General features: G+C 46.7%; 1 protein-coding gene across 1 annotated transcript in view; it reads right to left on the bottom strand.

Annotated features, from left to right (window-relative positions):
- LOC138246014 (unconventional myosin-XVB-like) overlaps positions 1–26,569 on the bottom strand; it is a 794,810-nt gene that overhangs the window by 218,309 nt on the left and 549,932 nt on the right. The window contains exons 31-35 of the mRNA XM_069200161.1: positions 12,997–13,069; positions 12,208–12,284; positions 11,017–11,093; positions 9,414–9,544; positions 8,853–8,947 (exon numbers count right to left, since the gene is read on the bottom strand). Coding sequence (XP_069056262.1) covers positions 8,853–8,947; positions 9,414–9,544; positions 11,017–11,093; positions 12,208–12,284; positions 12,997–13,069 — 453 coding nt within the window. The remainder of the gene's footprint in view (positions 1–8,852; positions 8,948–9,413; positions 9,545–11,016; positions 11,094–12,207; positions 12,285–12,996; positions 13,070–26,569) is intronic.

The raw sequence follows: 26,569 nt of genomic DNA, 5'->3' as shown, positions 1-26,569 counted from the left end.
AGAGGCGTGGAGCGCTGACAGCGAGACCCGGGGCCTCAGACCAAGAGAACCGCATATTGGCACTAGCGTAAGGGGGGACTGGAGGAAGGAGGCACGGCCCCACAGGTGAGGGGTTGCTGGCAGATCGGCAGGTGGTGCTGAGCCTGATGGCAGGGCGGGACACCGGAAGCGGAAAGAGCAGAGGACTCCCGCGAGGACTGTGCGATTCCCCCCGGGACACTGGGGTACGACGCCTGGCACGGCGGGGCTGTTGGAGTTGAGGGGAGCAGTGAGACGGAGTGGCCTAGCTCCTTTCCTGCCCACTGCGGAAGGAGATTCACAGTGGAATTACCCCGACACAAGAAGGAAGAGACTAACCCAACCTTCGGGACAGTGCGGAAGTAGAACTGTGTAGATACCCTGGCCACAGAACTGACTAAAAGTGATCCGTGGAGTTTGTGTGCAGGCCCAGAAGTAGCACTACTATAGCACTAGTGACAGAGGCACGTCGCACATCCCAGCCTAGCCCTAGAAGGGCTCGCCATGGGGAAAACGAAGCCCAAATCACAGGGCACTGCGGGACAACTGCCCCTGGCCTTATCTGATCAGATGCCCAAGGTGACTGTCCCCACTGGACCGGAGGAGATGAGCGACACTCTAAACAAAATATTGGGGGCCATTGAAGACTCCAACCTCATCCTGCAGCGCAATATTGGCAAGGTAGCGGCCGAGTTGGGGTTACTTCGTACGGATCACCAGAAATTGTCTGATAAAGTCCGGGAAGTGGAATCCGCGGTAACGACCCTCCAGTCGTCCCACCAAGCACTGCAGCTCTAAGTATCACATTTAGTTCATAGAATGGATCGATTGGAATGACGGCAGAGGATGCAGAAGGCCGCAACCACCACAACAATATCCGCATTGTCGGACTGCCGGAAGGAATAGAGGGGAGTAACATGGTGGAATTCCTTGAATCATGGCTGGGAGCTCTTATGGACGGCCATAACCTTATGCCCTTCTTTGCCCTGGAGAGGGCACATTGTGTACCAGCGCAAAGACCACAACCCAGTAGGCTGCTTTGACCTGTTGTGGCCAAACTTCTTCACTATTGTGACCGAGACCTGCTGTTGCAGAGGGCCCGTGTGGCTGGGCCTTTCAAGGTGGAAGGGGGACAAGCAAGTCTCTTCCCAGTCTTTACAGCAGCTGTGCAGGCCAAATGAGCCACCTACACTGCGGTAAAGAGAGCGCTCAGAGAAGAAGGGATAATGTATGCACTACTCTTCCTCTCCCGACTCAAACTTATGGTGGACGGGACTGCGCACTTTTGTCAGAATCCCGAAGAAGCGTGGGCTTGGCTAGAATGCTATAGATAAGGCACGACTGGGTCCCCAAAACGGAAAGAAAAAAAAAAGAACACGGCCACGACTGCCCAGCGCCGAAAGCGACGGAGGAGATCCCAGAGCCGGGCCTCCTGGCCCCAGCTCACCAGACCCTCACCCACCCAGTCCGAAAAGAGGAAGAAACTAGCGCTTCAAGCTGCTGCCTCCTTGACAGAACCTGACCTTTCGGATGGGAAGGGGGTTGGAACAGACCAAAATCGTGACTCAGATCCTCGCCTGTCGGACTCGGATTCCGGAGCAAGCGCACCAGAAGATCTCTCCGCGTGACGCGAACAATATCATTTAAATGGACTCCATGAAACTGCCCAGGGCTGCCGCTGATCCGGCAGACTATTTGAAGCATAAGGAGGATTGGCCGGACTGGACAATGCTGGGTCAATAGATGCCCCCTTCCCTCTTGCCTCTTCGTTCTGGTAGGGGCGGTATCGCAAGACACTAATTATGGTTATTGTGTTCTGTTTGGGCGGATAGACGTTTCTGGACTGTCTTTGAGAGCGGAGATGGGACCTTGTTTAATGGTTTTGTCCTCAGTGATCTCTGGTGAGACTATGTTTATCGATATGCATAATGTCGCAGGGGTAATGGGGCTGCTGGGGGTCTTGACCCTCGAAGAAGATGGTATAGTACCAGTTGCAGGGGTAATGGGGCTGCTGGGGGTCATGACCCTCGAAGAAGATGGTATAGTACCACACAATGCCAGCGCTGTTGAATGCACTTAATGTGATTACCTGGAATGTGCGGGGACTGGGATCAATGGCTAAGCAGCACAAAATCTTGTCATATCTGAAACGCTGTGGAGTGCAAATCGCCATGCTGCAGGAAACGCACCTCACACAGACATAGGCTGAACGCCTCTGACGGCGTTGGAGGGGGCAGCTGTTTGGCACCACCTATTCAGCCTATGCCCAGGGTACACTGATCTGGATCAGGGAGGGGGTACCCTTAGAAGCAACGACAGTGGTAATAGATGATGAAGCGTGGTTTGTCTTGGTGGGAGGGCATCTGTATGGTTGACCACTTGTGCTGGGGTCGATATATGCCCCTAATTCCAACCAGGTGGCCTAGGTCCATACCCTATCTGTACACATGGCTGATTTTCAAGGGGGGGCATACCTCATCGGGGGGACTTCAATGGGGTCCTGGACATGGATCTAGACCGCTCTTCCCTGCTGGTGCAAGGTGCTGTGTTGATTAGAAATGCTGCGGGGCTCTGCACTTGGCTGTCTAATTGGACCTTGGGGGATGTGTGGCGCGCACAACACCCAGAACACCAAGACTATTCTTATTATTCACATATCCATCAGGTACATACTAGAATTGATAGGTTTGTGTGCAGTGGACCCATTAGTGGACAGATAAGCCATTCAGAGTACTTAGGCCCATATTTATACTTTTTAGCGCCGCAATTGCGCCACTTTTGCATCAAAAAATGACGCAAATGCGGCGCTAAAAAGTATAAATATGGGCACTAGGCTGCACATTCTCTGACCACAGCCCACTACTGTTACATATGCAAGTGGCAGAGCCACGACCCCCTATCACGACATGGCGCTTACAGCCGTCTGCGCTGGAGGTTGCCAGTTTCAGGGAGGCACTAGCTGCAATGGTGGCGGAGTTTTGTTCCTGTAATCAGGGCACAGCAACACAGAGGGGGATGGAATGGGAAGCCCTTAAAGTGAGGGTGCGGGGCCACTGTATGGCCCAGACGACGGGCATTAGGTGAACATTGGAGGGGGACCACATGCAACTTGAAGACCGATTGCACGCCTTAGATAATGCACAAGGCCACGGCCATGAGGCTCATCGTCAGCTGTTGGAAGTCCAGGAAGAATACGCAGTGGCTCTCGAGTAGCTTAGGTGTCATGACTATGTGGGATATATGCGCAGGGTACATGAAGAGGAAGGCAGGGTGGATTCTGGACTGGTTGGTCCGCCCCCACGCTGCAGGGACCCCGATCACTGGGATAACACTGTCTGACAGCTCTTTAGTCCATGATACCCTCAGTATAAATGCAGTGTTCTGTGATTATTACTTAGCGCTGTATGCCCACCCGGAGACTCCTCTGCCGGACCCATTAGGTGACTTACTGGCAAGACTGCAACTGAAGACCCTCAGTGAGGAGAACGCTGCACTGCTGGGTGGCGATGTGACGGAAGATGAAGTAAAATTGGCCATTTCGGACCCAGCGACTGGTATGACTCCTGGGCCGGATGGCCTTCCCCCAGAGTTTTACAAATTGACAGCAAGTATTTTGGCCCCCAGGCTGGTTGCAGTATATGCGGAAGCCTATGAGCAGGACTTTCTTCCTGTGACGCTGAGGGAGGCATTTGGGGTACCCCTCCATAAGACTAAGGATCGGCATGCGGGGGTAAAAGACTTCCGGCCCCTCTCCATGCTCAATACTGATTTTAAAATTCTGAGTAAGGTGCTAGCCACCAGACTTTTGCCGTATATGCAGAACCTGATCCATGATGACCAATGCAGGTTTATACCTACCAGAAACACCTCACAAAATCTCCGTAGATTGTACACAGTATTATATAGCTTCCCACACCCGACGCACTCAGGAGCAGTAGTAGTGTCCATAGACCTGCAAAAGGTTTTCGATACGGTGAGATGGGACTATCTGGAAGTTACGATTCAACGGCAGGGACTGAGAGAAGCATGGCTTAAACGGTTCTGGCTACTATACAGTTCCCAAACTGCAAGAGTTAGAACCGGACGGCTGCTCTCAGATGTATATGCCATCCGTAGAGGCACCAGGCAGGGGTGTCCGCTCCCCCTGTTGCTTTTTGCATTGGCTGTGGAGCCCCTTGCGGAGTGGTTCAGGCAGGAGGGGCGTGGCAGGGGGGTATGCCAGGGAGGAAGGGAACACATCATATTGCTGTACGCTGATGACTTGCTGATTTACCTAAGAGATGGGAAGAGGGATTTGCCCTGGGCACTTGGGACACTAGAGAGCTTTGGGACTTACTCAGGGTTATGCCTTAACAGAGGGAAGACGTATGTTTTCCCGATGGTTGCAGGCAGTGCCCCCCATCACTTGCCCGACAGATGTCAAGTGGGCTTCTAACACATTCAAATATCTCGGGATCCAAATATACCACGACCTAATTGATTTACGGGACAGCAATCTGGGCAAAGCAATACGGTCCCTTCGATCTGGGGTTAGTTTCTTGCGTTCCCTCAACTTGCCCTTTATGGCGCGCATTTCATTGTCTAAAATGATTATGCTAACCCGGCTTCTTTATTTCTTTGTTAACTTGCCGGTAACTGTTCCAGTACACTGGTTTAAGGCATTAGACATCCTCCTCAGAGACCTGATATGGAATGGAGGGTGCCAAAGGGTTGCATTGTCCACCCTCTGCCCGGAGGTAGAGGGGCTGGGGGTCCCAGACTTTCAACTTTACTATGTGGCGGCACAACTGCAGTGGCTGCCCTGGTGGATCAATGCCCATGGGTTGTCCGAAGTGTATTGGGAGGCGACTGGATAGCGCGCAGACAAGCTAATGGCTGGATTATTCCGGCAGAGACTCCTGCCCCGATGGGATGGGGTCCTTGTGAATGCAGCATATAGGGCCTGGCGAAGAGCACTTAAGCGCACTGGGGCCCAGACGCCCTACGCACCTCGAATCCCATTAGTGGGCCTTCCACTTGGTGAACCACCATGATGCTTCACTGAGAGACAGATGTCCCCCTGGACAGAGGCGGGTTTGATTACCGGGGGCAACTGTTATTCCCAGGATACGTGGCCATCTTTTGTGGATATACTGGATCGAACAGAACTCCTGAGAGGTCAGTTCTTGAGATATGAGGCGGTGTCCCGAACAGTCCGAGATTTATAGGAGGAGATTTCAGAGGAGCCATCCCTGCATTCAGTGTTCCAGACGATGTTCCAGATGGGTGGAGGATCCCATTTGGTGATCTGGCTGTATAGGGCGCTAACTGAAATGGTGAGCAAGCCATTACACACTCTGAAGGCTAGATGGGAGGCAGATGCGGGCAGGGAACTGACTGAGGTGGAGTGGGGCCGAGTAGTCGTGTCTACATCTCATGTTTTACGAAACACTCACCTTAAGCTCATCTAGTTCAATCTGCTACACTGGACATTCCTTACACCAAAGAGGCTCCATTCCAGATATGGTGGGGGACTACAGGTCTGCCCTAGGTGCCGGGCTCAGGATGCAGACTTCCATGTGCGGGTGCCCTAACCTGGGAAGCTATTGGGCTGGGGTGGTTGTGCGCCTTAATCTCACCCTAAATAGCTCACTGCCAGTGACCCTAGAGGTCTGCCTATTAGGTCTCCTGGTAAGAAACCGTCCCAGAAAAGCGGGGAACAGGTTCATATACCTGGTCCTGGTACTAGCGCGGCGTAGGATAGCATTAACCTGGAAAACGCCAGAGGGACCCTGACTTACCACATGGGTACACCAAGTCACACACTGGGCCAGGGTGGAGGAGAGTACTTTAAGGAGAGAGGAATCACAGGGGGTAAGACGCCAACCTATAGCACATCTCTGGGCAGAGATCATGGAAGAGTGGGAGGCAATTGACCTCCCTTTTGACACCCATACAGAGTCTGGCGCTGAAGAGGGCCCGGGATAGGATTGTATCATTTATAACACGAGGATACACTGGAGGCTGCTGAGCCTCCCGGATACAACCTGGGGCTACAATGCCAGCAGCGACAGAAGGATTACTATTACCCAGATATTGTTGTAGAATAGTAGGAGGTCACACAGTATGAGGACACGGTTAATTACTTGGTAAAGTTATATTTTATGAAAATATTGTGTATATCCCTAAAAGGTGTGGTTTGAACAGACATGGGTTTGGTCCGGATAGCAAAAAGGGTCCCCTCCGGGGCATGAGATAAGGTAATGGATAAACCTAGTGAAGGTTACTTGTACTGCCACAGAACACGAGGACCAAAGGTTGGGTAAACTAGAACTATTCGGAAATAGCGAATCCGGCTAAATGCATTTAGGAATATGACAAACTATGTATACATAAACTGACATAATTCTAACAATGTTGTATAATGTTGTGGCTGATGTCAAACTACAAAACTCCAATAGAAATATTAAAAAAAAAAAAAAAAAAACACTGTGTGACATTTCAAGGGGTAATATATCTATGGAAAGTGATCCAAGGTCCACACATGCACTGGGGAATCAGCTAACGTCTATGACTATCAAAGAAATCCTACAATGCAGAACAAAGTTTCATCTACTTCCCTACTTAAATGAGAAGCGAGGTGGATAGAAATCCAATTAATTCATAAAATGCTAGGAATCTCTATACAGTCTGAGTAGAATGGTGGCCTGTCCAATCCACATGCCAGCTTCTGAATATCCACAGCCTTGCAAGCCCCATTAGTGCCATCTTGACTCAGGTAGTACTTCAGAAGGCAGTACTGCAGCAGTGCCATCTGCTTTACACTACTTCTGCGCAGAGCAGCTGTCCCAGATGGCAAATATAATGCACAGGAAAAGAAGTGTTTATTTTTTGAAGAGACAAAATATATTAAGAGGTTTGGTCACTTCCTACCATCACTGTTTTCTTAATATATACAAATTGGAACAGTTCACCCCTATGCCAAAAACCAAAAGCAGTCCTTCCCAGTCGATCTCCTAAAGGCAAAGAATAGTGCCAGATGTCCATTTGCCACTCACCTCATTTGGGTTTTTTGGGCAAAAAAAGACAACAAAAACAAGAGCATCCCAGAACACAAGTAATACGATCTACATGAATAGACTCACATCATTCAGAATGTTTTATTATGCATTAGGCTTCTACCCTTGGCAGTCAAAACATCATCCACTGCCTGATCAGAGAGGTTCCAGTTCTTGAACTTCATCTTCTCGCCCACCATACAGGGACAGCAAGTTTTGAACTTGCAAAAGAGAATAACCTCATCTTATGATGCAACAAGGACACCAAAGAGAGTCATAAATGTGGGTTGTGGATACAAAGAATGAGCTCATGCAGGCCCATGTACAACATAATTATAGCCAACCATGGTGCAATAAGGACGGTGCCTGATTGATGGTGTCTCAATTTCTTCAGCTTGGGGAACAAGAAGCATGGTAATAAAGAAGCGAAATCTCCAGTCTAAAGCTTTCCAAAGAAATGCTCTTAGAAAATGTCTGATACCTTCTTTGCTCTTGAGTAACAAACAAGAGACCCCACCAAACCAAAAGCTTGGAAAAAAACGACCTACTAATGTAACTCCATCTCTTGAGCATTCACCTTCATGGTACTGAGCATTTCTCACAGCTGTTGTCTGTTCCTGACACAGAGCAATTATGAGACAATATTCACAAGCAGGTTTACACTGGTGCTCTTCTAAGTCACTGAAGCTGACACCATTAATCATGCTATATATTACAGACGCAGTGGTAGTGTGCATTAAGAATTGGACCACAACATCCACTAGATGGTACAACATCCAGCTATTTCTGCTCAATTTCCAGCATTATGAATGCTAATCTTTCTCCTGATGCAAAAGGTGGGATCCCCAACCAATTAGACTCATGTTAGGAATCTTAGGTCACTGAAATCTGAATGGTTCTTCTCCCAAAAGTTTTAATCTATATTCCACTGAGGATGGTTCATAGGATAATAGATCCCAATGGGTACATAGGATCAAATGAAGGGATATCATCTGCAACCTAATTTGAGGCATTAGAAAAATTAATATTGTCAAGAGCTGTGAGGGGTGCAAAAAAATTATCAACATGAGCCTCTTCAATGGATGGGACAGAACTACCGTTTTCACAAATGGAAAGTATCCGCTTGGGAGGCAATAGAAGACACTCCCCTGTGGTGCATTGTATCTGGCCCAGCTTCTACAAATTGGATATGATAAAATGGCATCACAGAGACTTTTTTCTATATTGATAAAAAAACCTTCAACTATGGAGCATGGACAGGTAACTTATAGAAGGGCTTTTACTTCGAAAAGCCTGTCTTTAAAGTATGGAAACAGAAAGCATAGCTCAAATGTTTATTTGTCAGAAAAATAAATGAGGCAAACTTCCACTCAGGATCCTGGTATCTGTGGCTTTCGGGAAAAAGAACAAAGGAAACGACACTAGGGTAGCCGAGTAGTATGAGAAGCATGTGTCATGTACTGTGGTATCATATAGTAGATCAGCTACATGGAGCTGCTTTGGCACGGAGTCTGGAGCAAGTAAAATGTGTGAATATAAATCTGCACTTGGGTATATTTCATACATGAGAAATCTGAGGACAGAAGTATATATCACCAACATTTAGCACTGGCAAATCGGTCGCACAGACTGCAAACAATACTGACAACAGAGCACTCAAGCACTGAAAGGACAGCACTACAACTGGAGAGACATGAACCATGGACGCACTGAAGTAATGAGTATAAACACAATAAAGGCTGAATGTATCAAAGACTGAGACTCATCCATAAATCCTTTATCTTCCCAAGACATTACCAAGAGAGCTTCCATTTCCACATTGAATGGAAAGTGCCGGCGACCCCTGTATAGCATGGTGTGTCTGAGGTGATCTTGGCAGGTCCTGGCGACATCTGTGTCAGGAAAAGAGACAAAAATGGAGAGGAGCTCTTAAAGAAAGTGTGGCTCCCAACTCAACTGTGGAATTATTTTGTATGGTACATTCCGCCATTCTACCTCCAGACTAAAGGAAGGAAGCTTATGACTACTAGCAGAAGAGTCATAGAGTGAATAACTCACCATTTGTGTAGCTGGAACCCAAAGGCTGGATATGCCCTGGCACTAACAACGAATCAAACAGCATGTCAAAGAGAATGACAGAGGCAAGCAACAGAACGTGAATCAGATGTGGAGAGAAAGATGCAACTGCCTTTACACCTGGAGAATGGACATGACAGAAGACAATGTGTCATCCAGGTGCGCTGGTTGGAGGCAACAGAGAGAAGGGAGAGCAGGGTGGAAAGTGATGATGTAGAAGGTAGGTGGACCCTGGTGTGAACATGAAGGAGACAGTGGCAATGTCCTGCTGGAATATTTTACCTTGGTAGCTGCTGTCTGCTTTTGAACACACCTCCTGCAAGTACTTGGTCACATAAGGCAGTAAGGTGGCAGAAGGGAGGAAGTAACCACTCAAGATGCTGAGCAGGCGCCAGCCCCGGTTACAGCTTTCTCTGTAGAAGGAAAAATACCAAATTATAAGATGCATGGGCTCAGAGATTAGGCTTACATATGGTAATCTTTAATTAGATTGTTTAAGAAGATATCAGAGATGCAAGAACATACTGGATTTACTGATTAGATTGTTCATCCAGAGATTAAAAAATATAGGAAAAAGATTAGGTAGCAGATGCAGGGGCTGGGGAATACAGCATTGGCAGTATGTACAGAGAACAGATAGAACACAGATGGTTCAACAATTAGCTGGCAGATACACAAATGCAGGATTAAACAGAACACGCATGAGTTACGGATCACATCACTCAGGGACTGCCAACACATATAGGAATTTGGTATTAGAGTGCATATACGTGAAACTGAGATTACAGAGCAGATACAGGAATCAAAGACTGAACTACGACTATAGGGAATAGAGAAAGGTCTGCTGATTAAGTGATTAGATTGTGTAAACAATGTTCAAGGATTAGACATCACATAATGGCAGGGGAGATGGGAAGGCACAGTTGGGATTAGACAGCTGTGTAGGCAATAACAATTACATATCATATACAGATAGTGAGGGTTGAAATCACAAACAGGGGTCATAAATTAGAATATTCATGAAAGAATCAGGAAATAGTTCTTATATAAAGCAGAGATTGATCAGAAAAACGAAGGATTGGACCTGAGGCAGGACAGGGAGGTACTAAAAAAATGGACAGAAAAAGCATGCATCATGGATAAAATTGCATATACTGGCTGATATAGCAGATACAGGGATCTGAGTTCAACATTACATTCTAAAGGATGAAGCAGCACAAGGAATTAGACAGATACAAGTAGGTAAGCAACTGTTCAGCACAGGCAGGATTAAGAATTGGAAAGCAGATGTCGCCATTCAGGGATCAGACCGCAAACAAGAGCGAAAGAAGGACTGTTTGCAATGGGAAGATTTTATAAAACTGATTTAATGTAATGCACCCACAGGTATTATGAGTGGTTCAGTTTGAGTTAAGCACATCTACCCATCCCTTTGGAGCTATCTGAGTCGCTTCTGAAAGTGGTATGAGCATGCCCAGACTTTGATCCTGACCTCAATATGTCATACAATTCAAGTGTTCTCCCCTTTTACTGATGAGGCCCACAGAGGCCAGACGTGCATGGGGTTTCTTTTATTGCACTTTAGAGTTATATTGGCCAACAGTTTGAGATTGATTGTTCCTTTCAAGGCGGGGTCAAGGCTGATTTCAAATAGACAACAAGCACACGACAAAGATACCACACTGACAGCAGAAGCAGACCTTGGAGATCAGACAGACAAAGTCAGCATTCACAGATCAGTCGACAAGTTGGCAGATGATTTGGAGTTTGCACAAACTGTAATCATAGAATTTACAGAATAGTTTGAGAAAGAAGATGACTTGGAGATAGCCTGTTAGTGATTTCGGAGCTGTTCCCCACTGTGGCATTGGTGCTATACACTCACGTTTTGGGGTTGTCTGTGAGCTGTTTAATGACCTGGCAATACACCTCATCGCGAAGAGTCTCCTTCTCCCTGCAGAGCTGGATGGGCAAGAAACTGATGGTTAAAATACATGCATGAGGCAGGCTAAAAGACTGATATATGCAATCCTGTAGTGGCTACTAGAGGTCTAGTCTTTCCTTCGCTGAATAGAACGAATTTCCCCCACAATTCACCTCTTCAGAATAATCTTGTATCTGCTCACGTGCCATTTGTGACAGTAAAATCTCATTAATGATTTGCAGAAATAGACTGACGAGATTTGGCTATCACAAATGGTATTTTCGTTGGTGGATGTTTTGATTTTGCAAGTTCTGGTTTATGGGCAGGCTTTGATTAGTTATTAGGATATTCTACTTGGCGAAGATAAAGAATACTCAGAGATTTGTAGGCAATAAAATAGTCCTTGCAAGCAGCTCATCCATGGGAGAAAATGGCTGCCCCTTCAAGAAATAAAACAAAAGAAAATGTGTAAATTAACATTTGCTTTACATATTTGTATGTGGAACGTTTCGCCTGGTGAACATTCAGTATGCATAACTGTTCCACGTCAGTGCTACTGGAAAATTATTGTTGTACGATTCTGAATGTTGCTGAAATTCTTTTGAAAACAGAGAAGAAATCCTACAGAGCAAATTTCAGAATTTTCCATCATGCCTCTTGTAAGTACGATTGGCTTCATTAACAGTGAGATAACGGCGGGGATTATATGTATCTCTCCTGAGACATGTATTCAGGAATGCATTGACATAAGTAAATGTTATAAAGTAGTTGGAAACGCCTGAGCCTCAGAGAAAATACTGGCCTGATCATATAATGGCATCTTTCACAGTTTGTGTTTGCCAGCTGTCACCGTGTATTCTCTCAGAGGATGTTTGCAGAGCCTTATGATATAGCTTTAAATCAGTGACACTTTTCTTTGCACATTCCAGTGCTGTGCTGTTACTCACAGGCTATGCTCTGTGTGCAGTCAGTTGGCTGTCAGGCTGTTACTCCTGGCTGTGCAGCACTCATGAGATACTTTGACTCAAACACCACGCTGTCATTCACATGCGGTCATTCTTGGGCTTCCTTGTCACTCGCAGAGTTTGTCTTTCGCACAGAAGATATTATCACTCCAAAGCCAGGTTGTATCTTGAAGACTGTATTTCTCACCTGTAAGATCTCGTACACATAGACGTTTTCATCCGGGGCTCTGTGATGGAGTTGGTCTCCCATGAACTTCATCAAAGCTGTAAGAAATGGAAATGAAAATATGACCCTGTGATAGAGGAATTATCACATAGGCGCCCCTCTTCCCTTTGAGGCCAATGCAGCTCTCCCTACCCCTGTTGAAAGTTCTATCGATTCCCAAACGTGCCTTTGGTCTGCAGGAAGGGAAGAGTTCCCACTTTCGCAATAGTGTGATGAGTTGTCTTAGCATGGAGGGACGCATGAGTATGTGAAAACCTTTGCAAGTCTCAAAGATGATGTCACAGGGACCAAAGTAATACATTTCTACCCATCTGCAAACATATCTATATGTTCAGACAGTAACATCTGTAATGAGAAAGACATACATTAGAGAGAGAAAGAGGGAGAGAGAGAGGGCGAGAGAGAGAGAGAGTGTGTGTGTGTATTTGTGTGTGTGTGTGAGACTCGTACAGGCACTCAGGTATATATATATACTCAGATGGAATAACAAATTCACATAAATGTTATTTTAACATACATATATAAACACACACAGTGCAGACTATGACACTTTGTATTTGCTGTAGAGCAGATTTCAATGCAAGCAGAGTGGTTTATTTCAGCAGGAGTATGAAACATGACTTGCAGTGCAGAGAACAGTTTGGTGTGTGTTCTGATTAGTATGTGTGTGTGTGAGGTGTGTTATTAAGACGAAAGAAACCAGCAAGTGACGTGGCACACAAACTCACACCTACAAACACCGTCACTCACTCATAAAGTTGTTGGTGGCGAGCTCATTCAGTTCATTGTCTTCATAGAAAATAAGAGACTCCTGAATAGGAACCTGCAAGAGACAATGAGAAAAGATGAGTCTTAATGGTGCTTGCAGTTACTGAATCCGGGATGGAGGGTAAATGAGGTAAACGCTTAGCAGCTCAGGGGGAGAATTAGACATGCAAATGTTTTTTATGGGTTGATCTGGAGCAACGTGGCAACCTACGCACAGGGTGGCAATGGGGAGCCCTATAAAACAGATTTTCATTCATGCTAATGAGCAAATGTAAATGTGTTGTCCTGTGAACGTAGGCTAAAAATGCACCAGCGGTGCATGCACAAACACACGTGTTAAAGCACAGCTTAAGACATAGAACAAGAATTGAGTAAAAATAGTTAATTGCCTCAAATGCTACTTCTCAAGTACTGATCCTCATCCTAGATTAAATTGTTTTAATGTCCTTAAGCCCCCCTAAACATAATAAAGTCCATAATAACTTTTACTTTTGTAGGTCACAGACCTCACATGCAGAATGTGGTGATGTTAATAAAACTACAAATGGGCGGACTCTTGTAGCCATTATAGAGTCCTTGAAGAAAAGTTAAATGAGGTAACATGTATAATACACTTAGTGATGTATCATGTTTGTATACGTTACTAGAAACGACTTCACCTTTGCGTGGTGATGAATACGATACTTACCTTTAGTAATGCTCTTTCTGGTAGAGAGTCTATCTAGCACCAGATTCCTCCCCTTTTGAATATTCTCCAGGCATCAGACTGGAACCGGAAACCTTTCAGCAGTACCTCTGCATGTCAATAGGTGGTGCTGTGAGGCTCCACACTTGTGCTGTCCTGCTCCGGAAATGACATATGGAGCCTCTATAGGTGCCACATCCGCATGCTGATGTCAGTTGCTTTTGAAGGTGTCCGTGGCCCCAGACGCAGAGTCCTAAAAGTAAATTGATGTGACCAGTATCCAGATTGCTAGACTTGGGATCTTATAAATGGATAGAGTGTAATTACAAAAAGGAAAGGATGGGAGAGTCGGTGAGAAATCTGCAGCATAGAGTACCAACCAGAAAGATCGTTACTGAAGGTGAGTAACTTTTTCTTCTGAAAGAGACTACTAGCCTCAGATTCCTCACCTTTTGAACAGATACTGAAGCAGTACCTATTTGGAGGTTGTTCTGTGGATGGACTCAAACCAGGAAGCCCTGCAGGATTGAGCAGCCAAAATGTTCCTCATGGCGAACCTGGTTGTCTAGACAGTAGTGCTAAAGAAACATATTGAGAGACATCCATGAAGCCTCCTTGCAAATGTTGTGGACAGGGATTCTGCCTGTTAATACAGTGGTAGCAGCTTTGACCTTGGAAGAATGAGTACACAATCCTTCAGAAGGCTGCTTTTGTTCTATTTTGCCAGTGCACAGCAGATCTTAATGCAGAGAACAATCCATCAGGAGATAATTCTGTTCTGCACAGCCTTGCCTTTTTTCACTCCAGAGAAACCCTAAAAGGAGCTGTTCGTCCACCTGGTGTTCTTTGGTGCGATCAATATAAAATCTGAGTGCTCTCTTGAGGTCCAAACAGTGGAGTTTCTCCTCCTCTTTAGAGGGGTGAGGCAGAGCACAGAATGTCAGCAAGGTGATGTTTTGATCAACGTGGGGCGGCGTTACATCTTTAGGCAAGAAGAATGCCCGTGTCTGCAAAACCAGCTTGTCTGGGAAGAAGGTGATGTACAGCAGGATGACAAAACGAGCCTGAAGCTTACGCAGAGCCGAGGTTATGGTGGTGAGGAACACTGTCTTGAGGATGAGAAGCCATAACTAACAGCTGTGATGATGTTCAAAGGGAGCACACCTCAGAAATGTGAGGAACACGTTAAGGTCCCAATGAGGCATGACGAAGGGAGATGGAGAAAACAAATGTAAACATTTCAAAAAGAGCATAATTATTGGAGACTTTAACCAGGAAGGCTGATCCAGTAACCGTAAAAAAGCTGGCAGACCCAACAATTACCTTTTAACTGTGGCCAGAGGAAAGTCTAGCCAGGCTAGGTTCAAAACAAAAATAAAACATTAGATAGATCTGTAGGGGGTCTTTCTGCCTAGCACAGCACCAACCCACAAATCTGCCCCAACAACAGGAGTATAGAGATTTTGTTGAGGAATGCATGTCTACCAAGATGACACCAATAACCTACGGAGGAAAGTCGAAGGTGTTAACTGTCACCACTCAATCTCCAAGCATGAAGGTAGAAATTGCGAAGACTGGGTGTGGAACCCTGCCATGCTGCTGGTCCTGTCTGAGGAACAGCATAATCAGCGAACAGATGTTCAAGCCCAAGTGTTCTGGTTACCATGCTCTCTGTGTCCACTGCAGAGCAACTAAGATGACTTGAGCCCATTTGGTCCTGATTTTCTTGAGACCTTGGGACAGGAGTTGTATTAGCTGGAAGGCATACAACAGTCCTGAGTTCCACTCTCAGAAGAACGTGTTTCCAAGCTAGAGATGCCTTAGAAACTCCAATGCACAGATGTGCTGATATTGCGTGTTATCAGTGGTAGCAAACAGATCGAGATAAGGTTCTTCTCATTCGTGGAAGAGACCTTGCACCACCTCCAAGAGTAACTACCACTTGTGATCCGCTAGGCACTGATGGATGAGTGCGCCTGCCCTGGCATTCAACAATACTGCCAGGTAATTCATCACCAGGAAGATTCCTTGGTTGGCCAGTCATTTCAAGGTCCAGAGGTGCAGGGTGACCCCACCCACCCGGTTTGTTGCAGTATCACATGATGGGGGTATTGTCCACGAGCAGCTGTACCAGCCTCCCCTTGCTGAAAGGAAGGAAGGCTTTCAACGTCAAGCGGATGGCCCTCAGTTTCTACAGGGTCGATATTGAGCTGGGCCACCACTGGAAACCAGGAGCCTCCGATCTCCATCTCTCCCAGATAGCCACTGCAACTCAAAAGTGATGCAGCGGTCAACACTCTCAGCATTGGCTGGGGAAGAGAGAGGGGTCTGCCGCTGACCCAACTGCAGTCCAGTAACCACCACTGTAGATCTTCTGCATTCCCCTCTGAAATCTGAGCATGGTCAGAGTGATCCCCTTGATGTTGGGCCCACTCAGACTTCAGATCCCACAGTAGAGTCCGTATATGCCATCTGGCAAGCTCAATCATCAGGCTGCAAGAGGTCATCAGTCTCAGCAGCCTCAGATTCAACTTCACTGAAATCCAAGACCGAGACTGAAAGATCAGGATCATAGCCTGAATGTCTTGGAATCACTTTCCCAAAGGAAAGAAACCTAACCGAACTGTGTCAAAAATGACTCAGATAAAGGGGAGTGCCTGAAAAGGAGTCCAATGTGATTTCAGATGTCAGATGTGAACCCCAGGAGGTTCACTGTCATCAGGAGGGGATGTTAGACTGCCTGGGGTGAGCCTGCCTTCAACAGGCAGTCATCGAGGTTTGGGAAGACTGGGACCTCTGCCCCCTGAAGATGTGTTGCTGTCACTACCATCACTTTCGTGAACACTCGAGGGGCACTGGTGAGAGCAAATGCGAGCAGAGCAAACTGAAAGTTTGTGTTTCACCAAAAAACTGCTGGTAGAGCCAATGGGCCTGCAGGACGGGTATTTGTAAATAGGTGTCCAATGCCACCTTCCAGTCTCCAAGGTCGAGGGCAGACAAGTTCTCAGCCAATGTCTCTTTCTAAAGGAAGGCGCTGACAAGTGCAGGTCTAAAACTGGACAAAGGCCACCATACTTCTTGGACACCGAAAATAACAACCACATTCTAGTTTTGGTGTGGGCACCCTCTCAATAGTCCCTTTGATCCAACTGGCTCTCACTTCCTACTGCAAAACAAAGAGATGGTCCTCTTGCAGTCCCTGGGGGAACGGTGGACGGTGTGGCAGCGAGAAAAGAAAGAGTAGGGCATTGCCTTTCTGAACAATTTATTGGACCCACCTGTCTGACGTTAGGGCCTGCCAACCCAGCAAGAATCATCAGATCCTGTCTCCCACTGGGTAGCTGTGTTCCATTAAGGGCATAATAAAGGGGTCTGGCAGGTGGGAGTAGCAGTGGAAGTAGTGGACTGGGTGTCCAATTGGCTTTGAGTGCACAAGCAGTGGCCACTACAACCTTGCTGGCACAACTGCTGGGCAGCTTGTGGGGGTTGGATTGGCAAGCGGTTTGGGGTATCTCTGCTGCCACGAAAGGAGCGGTAGGGCAGAAGTGGCTGGCAAGGTGTAGCTGATAAACCCAGGGAGCGTGCTGTGGTCCTGCTCTCTTTCAACTGCTTGAGAGTGGAGTCTGCCTTGTCCTCAAATAGGTGAGTCCAGTAGAACTGCATGGCCATGAGGGACAACTAGAAATTGACTGAAAGACCAGTGGACAACAGCCAAGCCTGGCAGCGAATGGCGACACTGGTGCCAATAGCTAGCCTGATGGAGGCGGAGGAATCCAAGCCACAAAAAATATTGAACCTGGTCATGTCACAAATGTCCTGTATGTCCTGGTTGAGGACAGGCTGAAGATCTTCAGGGACACCTGGAGTACTTAAGCCACCGAATCCCAAATAGCATGGGAATAATGTCCCAGCAAGCAGCTGGCATTCACTGACCTAAGTGACAAGCTGGTGGACAAGAAGGGTAATTTCCTAAACGTCTCCACCCCTATTGACTTCCTATTTGGGATGTAATTGGGAGCGTGTTGATTAGTCTTGCTTGATGACACCTGCACCACCAAGTTTTCAGGAGAGGAGAGCTGGGATAAAAATGCAGACAACATTGTCTGTGCTGGCTTGCCCCCACTCCCCCTCTCTCCTTCCATTGTCCATGTTGCCCTGACCCTACCTCCGTAGTCGGTGGTGAACCCCCACCCACCATAAAAAAGTACTAAGACATGGACACTGCTGACCACATCATATTTCAATACCAAGAAAGGGAAACAACCCATGTAATCAAATGGCACTCGGGTATAAAAGCCATTAAATGGCATTAATACAACAGATGTTCCAAAGGCAATTGTTCTGAAAAAACTTAATGAACAGGTGGGTAAACAAAGGACCTCCTGCTGCCAAAAATGAGAAATATGGAAAAGTATTCAATTTTGATGATTGGATTAGTCATATTTATCATATGGCACTTCCAACAGGTGATACGGTGTTACATGTGGTTGTGCAGTGCAAGAGAAAAAAAGTGAAAATATGTGCATAGATATATACAGTGCACATAACACAAAATAGTCTCAACCAACAGGACAAGATTTCAGTATGCAGGAATGGAAAATTCCATCAAATCATAGTTTAATTTAAAGAAATGGTCCTTATGTGATTGAGACATATTAGTCGATGTTTCAAAATGAAAAGAAAGATTTGGCAGGGGCTTCCTCAGGACAGATGTAACAATCTAAATGAACGCCGGAATTGTCTAGGTTGAGTGAAAATGAAAGTGGCTCAAAAAGAAATCTTACATAAGTATATAGAAGCTAGCAGCTCACCTGGTCAAGCAAGAAGCTATGTCTCACAAATGAGACCTTCAGAGGAGAAATAAGGTGCCTGTACCAAGAAAGAATCATACATCAATGTCAAAGATCACATATAGGAACAATCATTAAGTCCCTATAAAGATACATTATTATATTATATGCGAACCATCACTTATCCATCCAGTATAGTAAGACAGGAAAAAGTGGCGTATACATCAAAGAGAAATATCTATAAGTTTCAAGTAAAGCCTGTTGAGAGGTACCAGTAATAACCTATGCACTCATTCCAAAAGAAGTTAAATCCCAACCGAGACAAAGTGAATAATCATACAGGAAATACCTGTATCAATATAACCCTCTACACAAAAGCTCACCCAGATACCAATACACAAAAGAAAAATTACCGGAAGCGTACACTAAACAGAATCTCCTCATAAACCAGAAGAAAGGAGAGGAAGCGTAAAATAAACGGGCTTTGCGCGTTCCTAAAAAACAAATCCATCGGTCAGAATGAAACTATCCCGGGGGCCCGCACATGCGACTCGTGTGCTGAGGTACATACCTAGACAATGAGGATGCTCTCCTTTGTCTGCGTGTTCATCGCTGGTGTTCAAACCAAAAATGCTCTGGAGACGGGCTTTAAAAAAAGTCTGATACAACCGTAAAAGATAAAGACACTACGGGCACCATCTTGAAGGAACCATGGGTCAAATGTGATTTTGTGTATCGGGTTGTCACACCTTTTGCTTTTCTCTGTCCTTTTTTTTTTTGCTAAGTTTTAAATCAGGGTACATTGTGCAATAGAATACAAAACAGGGAAAACATGGTGAAGCGTCACTTTCATGATCAGTGGAAGAAGGTTCAAAGCAAGATGACAGCATTAAGATAATACTGCCAATGATATCAAGGCTCAACAGGGGGAGCGATAAGGTACGTAATGCGTAGTGATCGTACATTTATCTCCTGAAAACTTAAAGCACAAACCCAAACAAAGAAACACAAACAAGAGATAAAACGATAAAGGTCGGAACAGCGATCCCTTGGGCATGCGGGCATCCCAAAGCCAAGTGTTTGGGAAGAATCATAGGTTAAATGGGTGGAGAGGAGGAAAGGCACACATGGCTCAGAGGGGGAAAGGAGATATGAAACAAACTGCCAGCGTGCAATATAGGGCGCCCTACAGGTGACTACTCAGGTGAGAAGTTGAAGAGATATAAGTCCGCGCGATGTTAAGCAAAGATGGTCCAAAAGGGTAAAGTAGTCTAATAAGGGCTCCCAAATGCGGCTAAATTTAACATCAGTGTGCGCTAAGTTGTAGGATACGACCGCCATGGCCATTACATGCCAGGGTCATTGAACCCACTGGGCCGTGGAGGGGGCAGAAAATTTCTTCCAGTGAAGTGTTAACTGTCTAGCGGCTCCCAGCACGTGGCATATGAGGCACCAGTCAGTGTCATTGCTTCCAATTCTAAAGGGCATATGCCTAATATGACTGTGGTATATAAAGCAGGGAGAGGAAAGCCTAAGCTATGTTTGATGTGGCCAAGGATCTCCTTCCAGTAGGTTTGGATAAGAGAGTAAGACAACTATATGTGGGAAAATTCTCAGAGGGTGGTACACCTTCGGTTTCGCCTGATGCGGCCTGTGCTGCACCAGAGGGCCACACCTAATGCTAGGCCCTGGTTGTGCGAGGGTGGGGTGGGGCCACCCCATGTACTCAGGCAGTATGGCCCCAGTGGACTTCTCCCACTGTGGGGAGCAGAAGGCACAGGTCCTCCAGGACCCCCTCAAGGTAAGGCCTCCGCGGCACCGTCAGTCAGCGGGCCAAGAGGAAAGGGTCAGAACTGCTGTCCAGGAGAGCCCATTATGAAAGTGCCATCAGACAGGTTCAGACCGCTCTCTAGGGGCTCACTGGGTCTAAACCAAGTGCCAGTGTCAGCCTTTTCTTGCCAGACCTCCCCAATGTAGCAAGCAGAGCTTGTGATGCCAAGGCTAGGCCACAGGAGCCACAGGAAGGGTGGGGAGCCCAGCCAGCCTCAATTATAGTTCATAGTGGCTCTCAGTGGCAGGGACCAGGCATCCCTGAAAGTCAGGCCAATGCGGCATTGAAAAAGTACATGTAGCTCCCTGTAGGCCCCCCCTTTGTGTGTCTAAGCCGTGCAGGTGAGGAATTGTGTGGCGGGGACTGCCCGCGCGCTAGGCAAATACCTGGTAGTGTGGGACCTTGAGTGTTAGCAGGTGAAGGAGCTCCTCCACTGTCCAGGGATCTAGCCCCGTTAGCTGGATCACTCAGCAGGTTCGCAGGGCCGAATCTGAGGAGGTAGGTTCTGGCCTGCAGAGATCGGTCACTGCAGCACACGTTCAAGGACCCTGCTCGGTCCTCAGTGGCTCATAGTGCAGAACCAGCTTTCCAGCCATAGTCAGCCCCTGCTGTCAGTCCTGGAATGAGAAGTGGGGGCCACAGGTTTCAGCCCAGGCCCCAGATAACGCTGGATGGATTGGGGGCTTACCGACCGTCCCTCGCATTCCCCACTTTCAGCGAGGATGCAGACAACATGACAGCCGAACAAAGTCTGCTCCTCGGGCCAGGGTTTCTTTAGCCAAAACTCCCAGTGCGGGCTCACTGGAGAAGGCACCCCCAGAGACTAGGGGTGTCCAGTGGCTGTCTCAATGTCCCTTCAGCTCCCACAGGTGATCCTGGTGCAGTGGATAACGCCAGAAGACCAGCGAGGGTCTAGATCAGACAGAGAACATCTCACTCCATGCTCTGCTTGGCTATGCCCCCTTTGACCTTTTTAGGTCGCGCATAAGTGTTCGACCTGGTGTACATTTAAGTATACTTATACTGTGAAAGCAAGCGATTTAATTTGTTGGTAGCAGCGTCCTTTAAAAAATCTTGCTTGCTATTGGTCAGTTCTGCCTCTTTCTCCCTCCTTTTTCTGTTTCAGAGCAGTGACCTACTATTGTTTTGTTCCACTTTGGTTTCTTTATGTGTTGCTGTGACTGACTTTTTTTTTTTTGCATTTCTTTGATGCTTCCTTTCACTGCAGGTGTTTTAGGCTGATAGCTGCCTGCGTTTTATTGCAACATTCTGTTCCGTTGTTTTGGCTTTAATCCAGTGCTGTCCTCATAGCTCTGTCTCCAGGGCCCCTCCCTGCCAGCACTCACAACATGGAACACAAGGCATTGCTTATCCTTACGGGGGCCATAAATCTTCTCAGGCTGCTCTGCTAACTTCATTTTCTTTCTGTGGCCATCTCAGAACAAAATGCTTTTGTTGGCCATCTTGTGTTAAAGCATTGCCTAAGGCCTTGGATCATATTGAAAAAAAATTAAGAGTATTTCCATGGCCCGCAGCCTTCTCCTTTGGCTCTGCTTTGCACAAACATTAATGTTTAACTGGATAACCTACAGATGAGGACACTGACTTTTAACTCAAGCTTGTGGATTTGTTTCTCACCAAGTGGGATAAGCAGGGGGCATTAAGCTTTATCCCCCTCCATTCCTATGCCTTTGATATCTTTAATCCCAAGCATTTTATCATAGTGCAACGGGGAACTGAAGATCAGCTGTGGTATTCATTGCTTTCCTGAAGGGCAGTTCTCTTTGTACCACTTTTTAGAACATTTTTCTGACAGACAAATGCAGCAGCTGCAAGGGATTTTGTGTTTTTGCTGATCCAGCTCTCGGCGATTATCAGTTCTGGTTCTTGCAAATCGACCACAAGACCCAAGGCATACCGTACCATGATTTCATGTCTTGACGTGAGCTCCAGGTATGAGTTGCTGAGCAGGAGCCCTCTGTTGTGGTCTTGCTGTTAATGTTTTACCAGGTCTCTCACGTGTATTTCATTTGTTTTGTAGAGCTTTCCTCACCAGCGCAGGGTGTTGGAGCACTTTACAACACACATGTACCGAGACAATGAATCATGCGTGTGTAAATCAGTGTATAAAAATGTTACATAGGATCAAATGGATTACAAGGTGTAGGATTCACATGCCATCCATACTGGTAGGAATTTTTTAAGAGTGTGTGGTCTGGAAAAGCACAAACTCAGGATTCCAAAAGTAGCACAGTGGTCAGGGCTGACTTTACTAATAACAATTTATTTCTTCCTAAACAAAACCTTTTTAGAAAAATTAGGATAATCAAATACTGGAGGAAAATAACTTTCTAACCTATACCATGTAGTTTGCTTGCACCTCTTTGACTGTGGTTCATAGCTCACTGTGCTAGATTATGATTGAAAATTATGAACTGCACAGTAACAAAAAATTTCTGTGAAAAAAGCAGTATCCCATGAGGATTGCACATTAAATACTGTTCTGTGACCTGCATAGTACACTTTCTTTGCAGCAGGGATATTAACCATCTGCCCTACCTTAAATGAGTCAAACGTCCCACTAGGCAAAACTCCCATCTCTCTCCAGCATGTACATTACTCACCAAAGTTATCTTGGCACTTTTCTTGTTGTCTGAAAACTGTTAAATATACAAGGAAATCTGCAGTGCTTTTAAAACTGCATCACTGCTACAAAAGCAGCCCCCCAGCAACAAAAGCAGCCCCCTTATCCTTCTAACCTCCCAGCAAAATACTGAATGCCTGGTATGGCCTGACCGGCCTTGCACCCTAATGCAAGAAAGGAACCCCTGCGCCCTGGGTTGGTTTTAAAAGATAGCCATAATTGGCTTTCTTGCATTGGTCTCTTTTCACCCTCTCACCTTCCTGCCGTTCCACCATCTGTCTTCTCCTGTTTCTCATTCATCCTTATCACCTTTCCTCACTTTTCCTTTCCTCACTCACCTTAAGCCCACTCCTTTCTAGGTCACAGTCTCCCAGACAGTGCAGCTGTCTGATTTGCTAGAGACATTTTGAGGACTTTCAGAAAGTTGACCTAGGAATACATTCTGCTTGCTGGCTGTGTGGTTTGGAACTCATACTGGCTGTGTGGTTTGGAACTCATACTTTCTGGCTTTACATTGGCTGGCTTTATTTGCTTTAGGCTTTCCAGGTTCAGTTTGTCCCTCCCAATGCCTAAACCATGTTTACTGTATTCTTCCACAAACTCGGTTTCTGTTAACAGGCCTTGAAGTCTTGATCTTATCTAGTAACATTTGCTGTGCATTCAAAGACCAAGGTCAAATGTCAGGCGCTGTGTTCAGAGGGCTTTTGCTCACTTTTCTTTTTCTGACGTCAAAGCGAGAGGATTTATCTGACAATCTTGCTGGATACTTGGGGTAGGAAAGAGTTTTTTTCTTTTTATTTCTGTGTAAGTATTTCAGAATATACGAGAATTATGAACACACATTCTTGTTATTTCTAGAGTGTAATGGAAACAAATACTTTAATATGATCAAAATGCATCATTAAACCAACTGATGCAATTTCCTCACATTTCGTCTATGTACTATATAGTTTTATGAGCAAAACCGTGTCTGTGCAAATGTAATGGTCATTTCAATTGAAAATGTGTTGTCTAATGGCAGTGTGCTACCTCACCATATATGCTCAACCTTACCCGAGTCCACTCTACTCTGCACCTCTCTACACACTGCACTCTACTCTGCACCATTCCACTTTACACCACTCCATGATACTACGCTCTGCACCACTCAACTGTACGCCACTGAATCTCTGCCACTTCACTCTATGCCTCTCTACTCTATCCTGTACCACTCTACTCTATGCCAATGCATTCTGCACCACTCTACTCTTTGCCACTGCACTCTACACCACTCCAGTCTAGGCCACACCAATCTACAATGCACAAAACCACTCTACGCCACTTTATTCTATGACACTCTGAAACACTGCACTCTACACCCCTGTACTCTACGCCAATGCACTGTACTCTGCAACACTTAACTGTATGCTCCTGCACGCTAAGCCAATCCACTGTATGGCACTAATCTACTATGCACCACTGCTCTCTACACCACTTTACTGTAAGTCATTACACTCTATGCAACTCTACATAACTGCACTCTACTCTGCACCACTCCACTCTACGCGAATTCACTCTACTCTGAAACAATCTACTCTACGCCACTGCACAATATGCCAATCTACTCCACTCTGTGCCACACTACACTGTGCCACTGCACTCTCCGTCAATGCACTCTCCACAACTGCACTCAGTCAGTGCGGTCTATGCCGCTGCATTCTACTCTGCATCACTGTACTCTGCACCACTGCTCTCTATGCCACGCTACACCATTGCACTCCGACACTCTACTCTGCAACACTGCACTCTCTGACATTGAACTCTATGCCACTCTACTCTGTACTACTCCACTCTCCTCCACTGAATTCTGTGCCACTGCTCTCTATGCCACTATACTCTACGCTGCACCACTATATGATACTCTACTCTGCGCCACTATGCACTGCACCCTACTCTGAACTTTATGCCACTGCATTCTACACCACTCTACTCTAGTCTGCTCCACTCTACTCTGTGCCACTCCACTCTGCGCCACTCCACTCTTTACCACTGCACTCTATTATGCATCACTCAAATCTACACCACAGCATTCTACAATGCTGCATTATACACTACTGACTTCAATGCCACTGCATTCTACACCACTATTCTCTGCAACACTCTATGCCAATGCACTCTACACCAGTACACTGTACTCTATGTGACTCAAGTGTATGCCACTTTACGCGAGTCCACACTATGCCACTCCAATACACAACACTCTCTGCACCTCCATTCTACAGCACTCTACTCCACTCTTCGCCATTCCTTTCGGCCACACTCCACTCCACTCTCCTCTATCCCACTAACTTTTAGCCATGCTGAATAGTAGTCACGCTGGTGAACAACATGGCTAAAATACATTGGCAAAGCCAATAGCTTGTATAGACAAGACATATTGGCCCTCATTCCAACATTGACGGGCGGCGGAGGCCGCCCGTCAATGTTGCGCGTCAGGAATACCGCTCCGCGGTCCAGAGACCGCGGAGGGTATTCCAAGTTTTCCCCTGGGCTGGCGGGCGGCCGCCGAAAGGCCGCCCGCCAGCCCAGGGGAAAACAACCTTCCCACCATGAAGCCGTCTCGTAATCGAGCCGGCGGAGTGGGAAGGTGCGACGGGTGCTACTGCACCCGTCGCGTATTTCACTGTCTGCTATGCAGACAGTGAAATACAAGCGGGGCCCTCTTACGGGGGCCCCTGCAGTGCCCATGCCATTGGCATGGGCACTGCAGGGGCCCCCAGGGGCCCCGCGACACCCCCTACCGCCATCCTGTTCCTGGCGGGCGAACCGCCAGGAACAGGATGGCGGTAGGGTTGTCAGAATCCCCAAGGCGGCGCAGCATGCTGCGCCGCCTTGGAGGATTCATTTGGGCAGCGGGAAACTGGCGGGAGCCCGCCAGTTGTCCCGGTCCGACCGCGGCGTTACCGCCGTGGTCGGAATGCCCAAGGGAGCACCGCCGGCCTGTCGGCGGTGCTCCAGCCCCCGTTGGCCCTGGCGGTTCTGTACCGCCAGGGTCATAATGAGGCCCATTGTCTTTGCCAATGCTTGATCTCTTTCCCTTTACTGTCTACCTTAAGATTCTTCTAGTCTCTCTCATCAAATGTGCATCCTACCCTTCTGTGCCCCCAACATCTTCTTAATGTACAAGTTACTTACCTTCGGTAACAAAATATCTGGTAGAGACATATTCTAGTTGCAGATTCCTTACCTTAGTATTTCCCCCAGGCATCAGACTGGACCCAAAGATTTTTCTTCGAGCAATACCCTTGCGCGTCGGTAGGTGGCGTCAGTCGACTCCGCGAGCATCGTTGGCATTGTAGTCGCCGTGATGACATCGGCAGTAGTATATAGACGCCACCTTCGCGCAGTGACGTCACTTTCTTTTAATGACTTTCCATGCCAAAGCGCAGAGCCACTAAGAACACTGAGATTGGTGCGCCAAAGCTAAGAACCTGAAAGGGGAATCCCTGTTACTAGAAATCAGTTCGCAAGCGGGGAGGATGGGTGGGCGGTAACTGCAACTAGAATATGTCTCTACCAGATATTTCATTACCAAAGGTAATTAACTTGTACATCTGATAGAGACT

This window comes from Pleurodeles waltl, chromosome 7 (genome assembly GCF_031143425.1).
Source record: "Pleurodeles waltl isolate 20211129_DDA chromosome 7, aPleWal1.hap1.20221129, whole genome shotgun sequence".
NCBI classification, from domain to species: domain Eukaryota; kingdom Metazoa; phylum Chordata; class Amphibia; order Caudata; family Salamandridae; genus Pleurodeles; species Pleurodeles waltl.
This window is presented reverse-complemented; position numbering and strand designations above follow the sequence as displayed.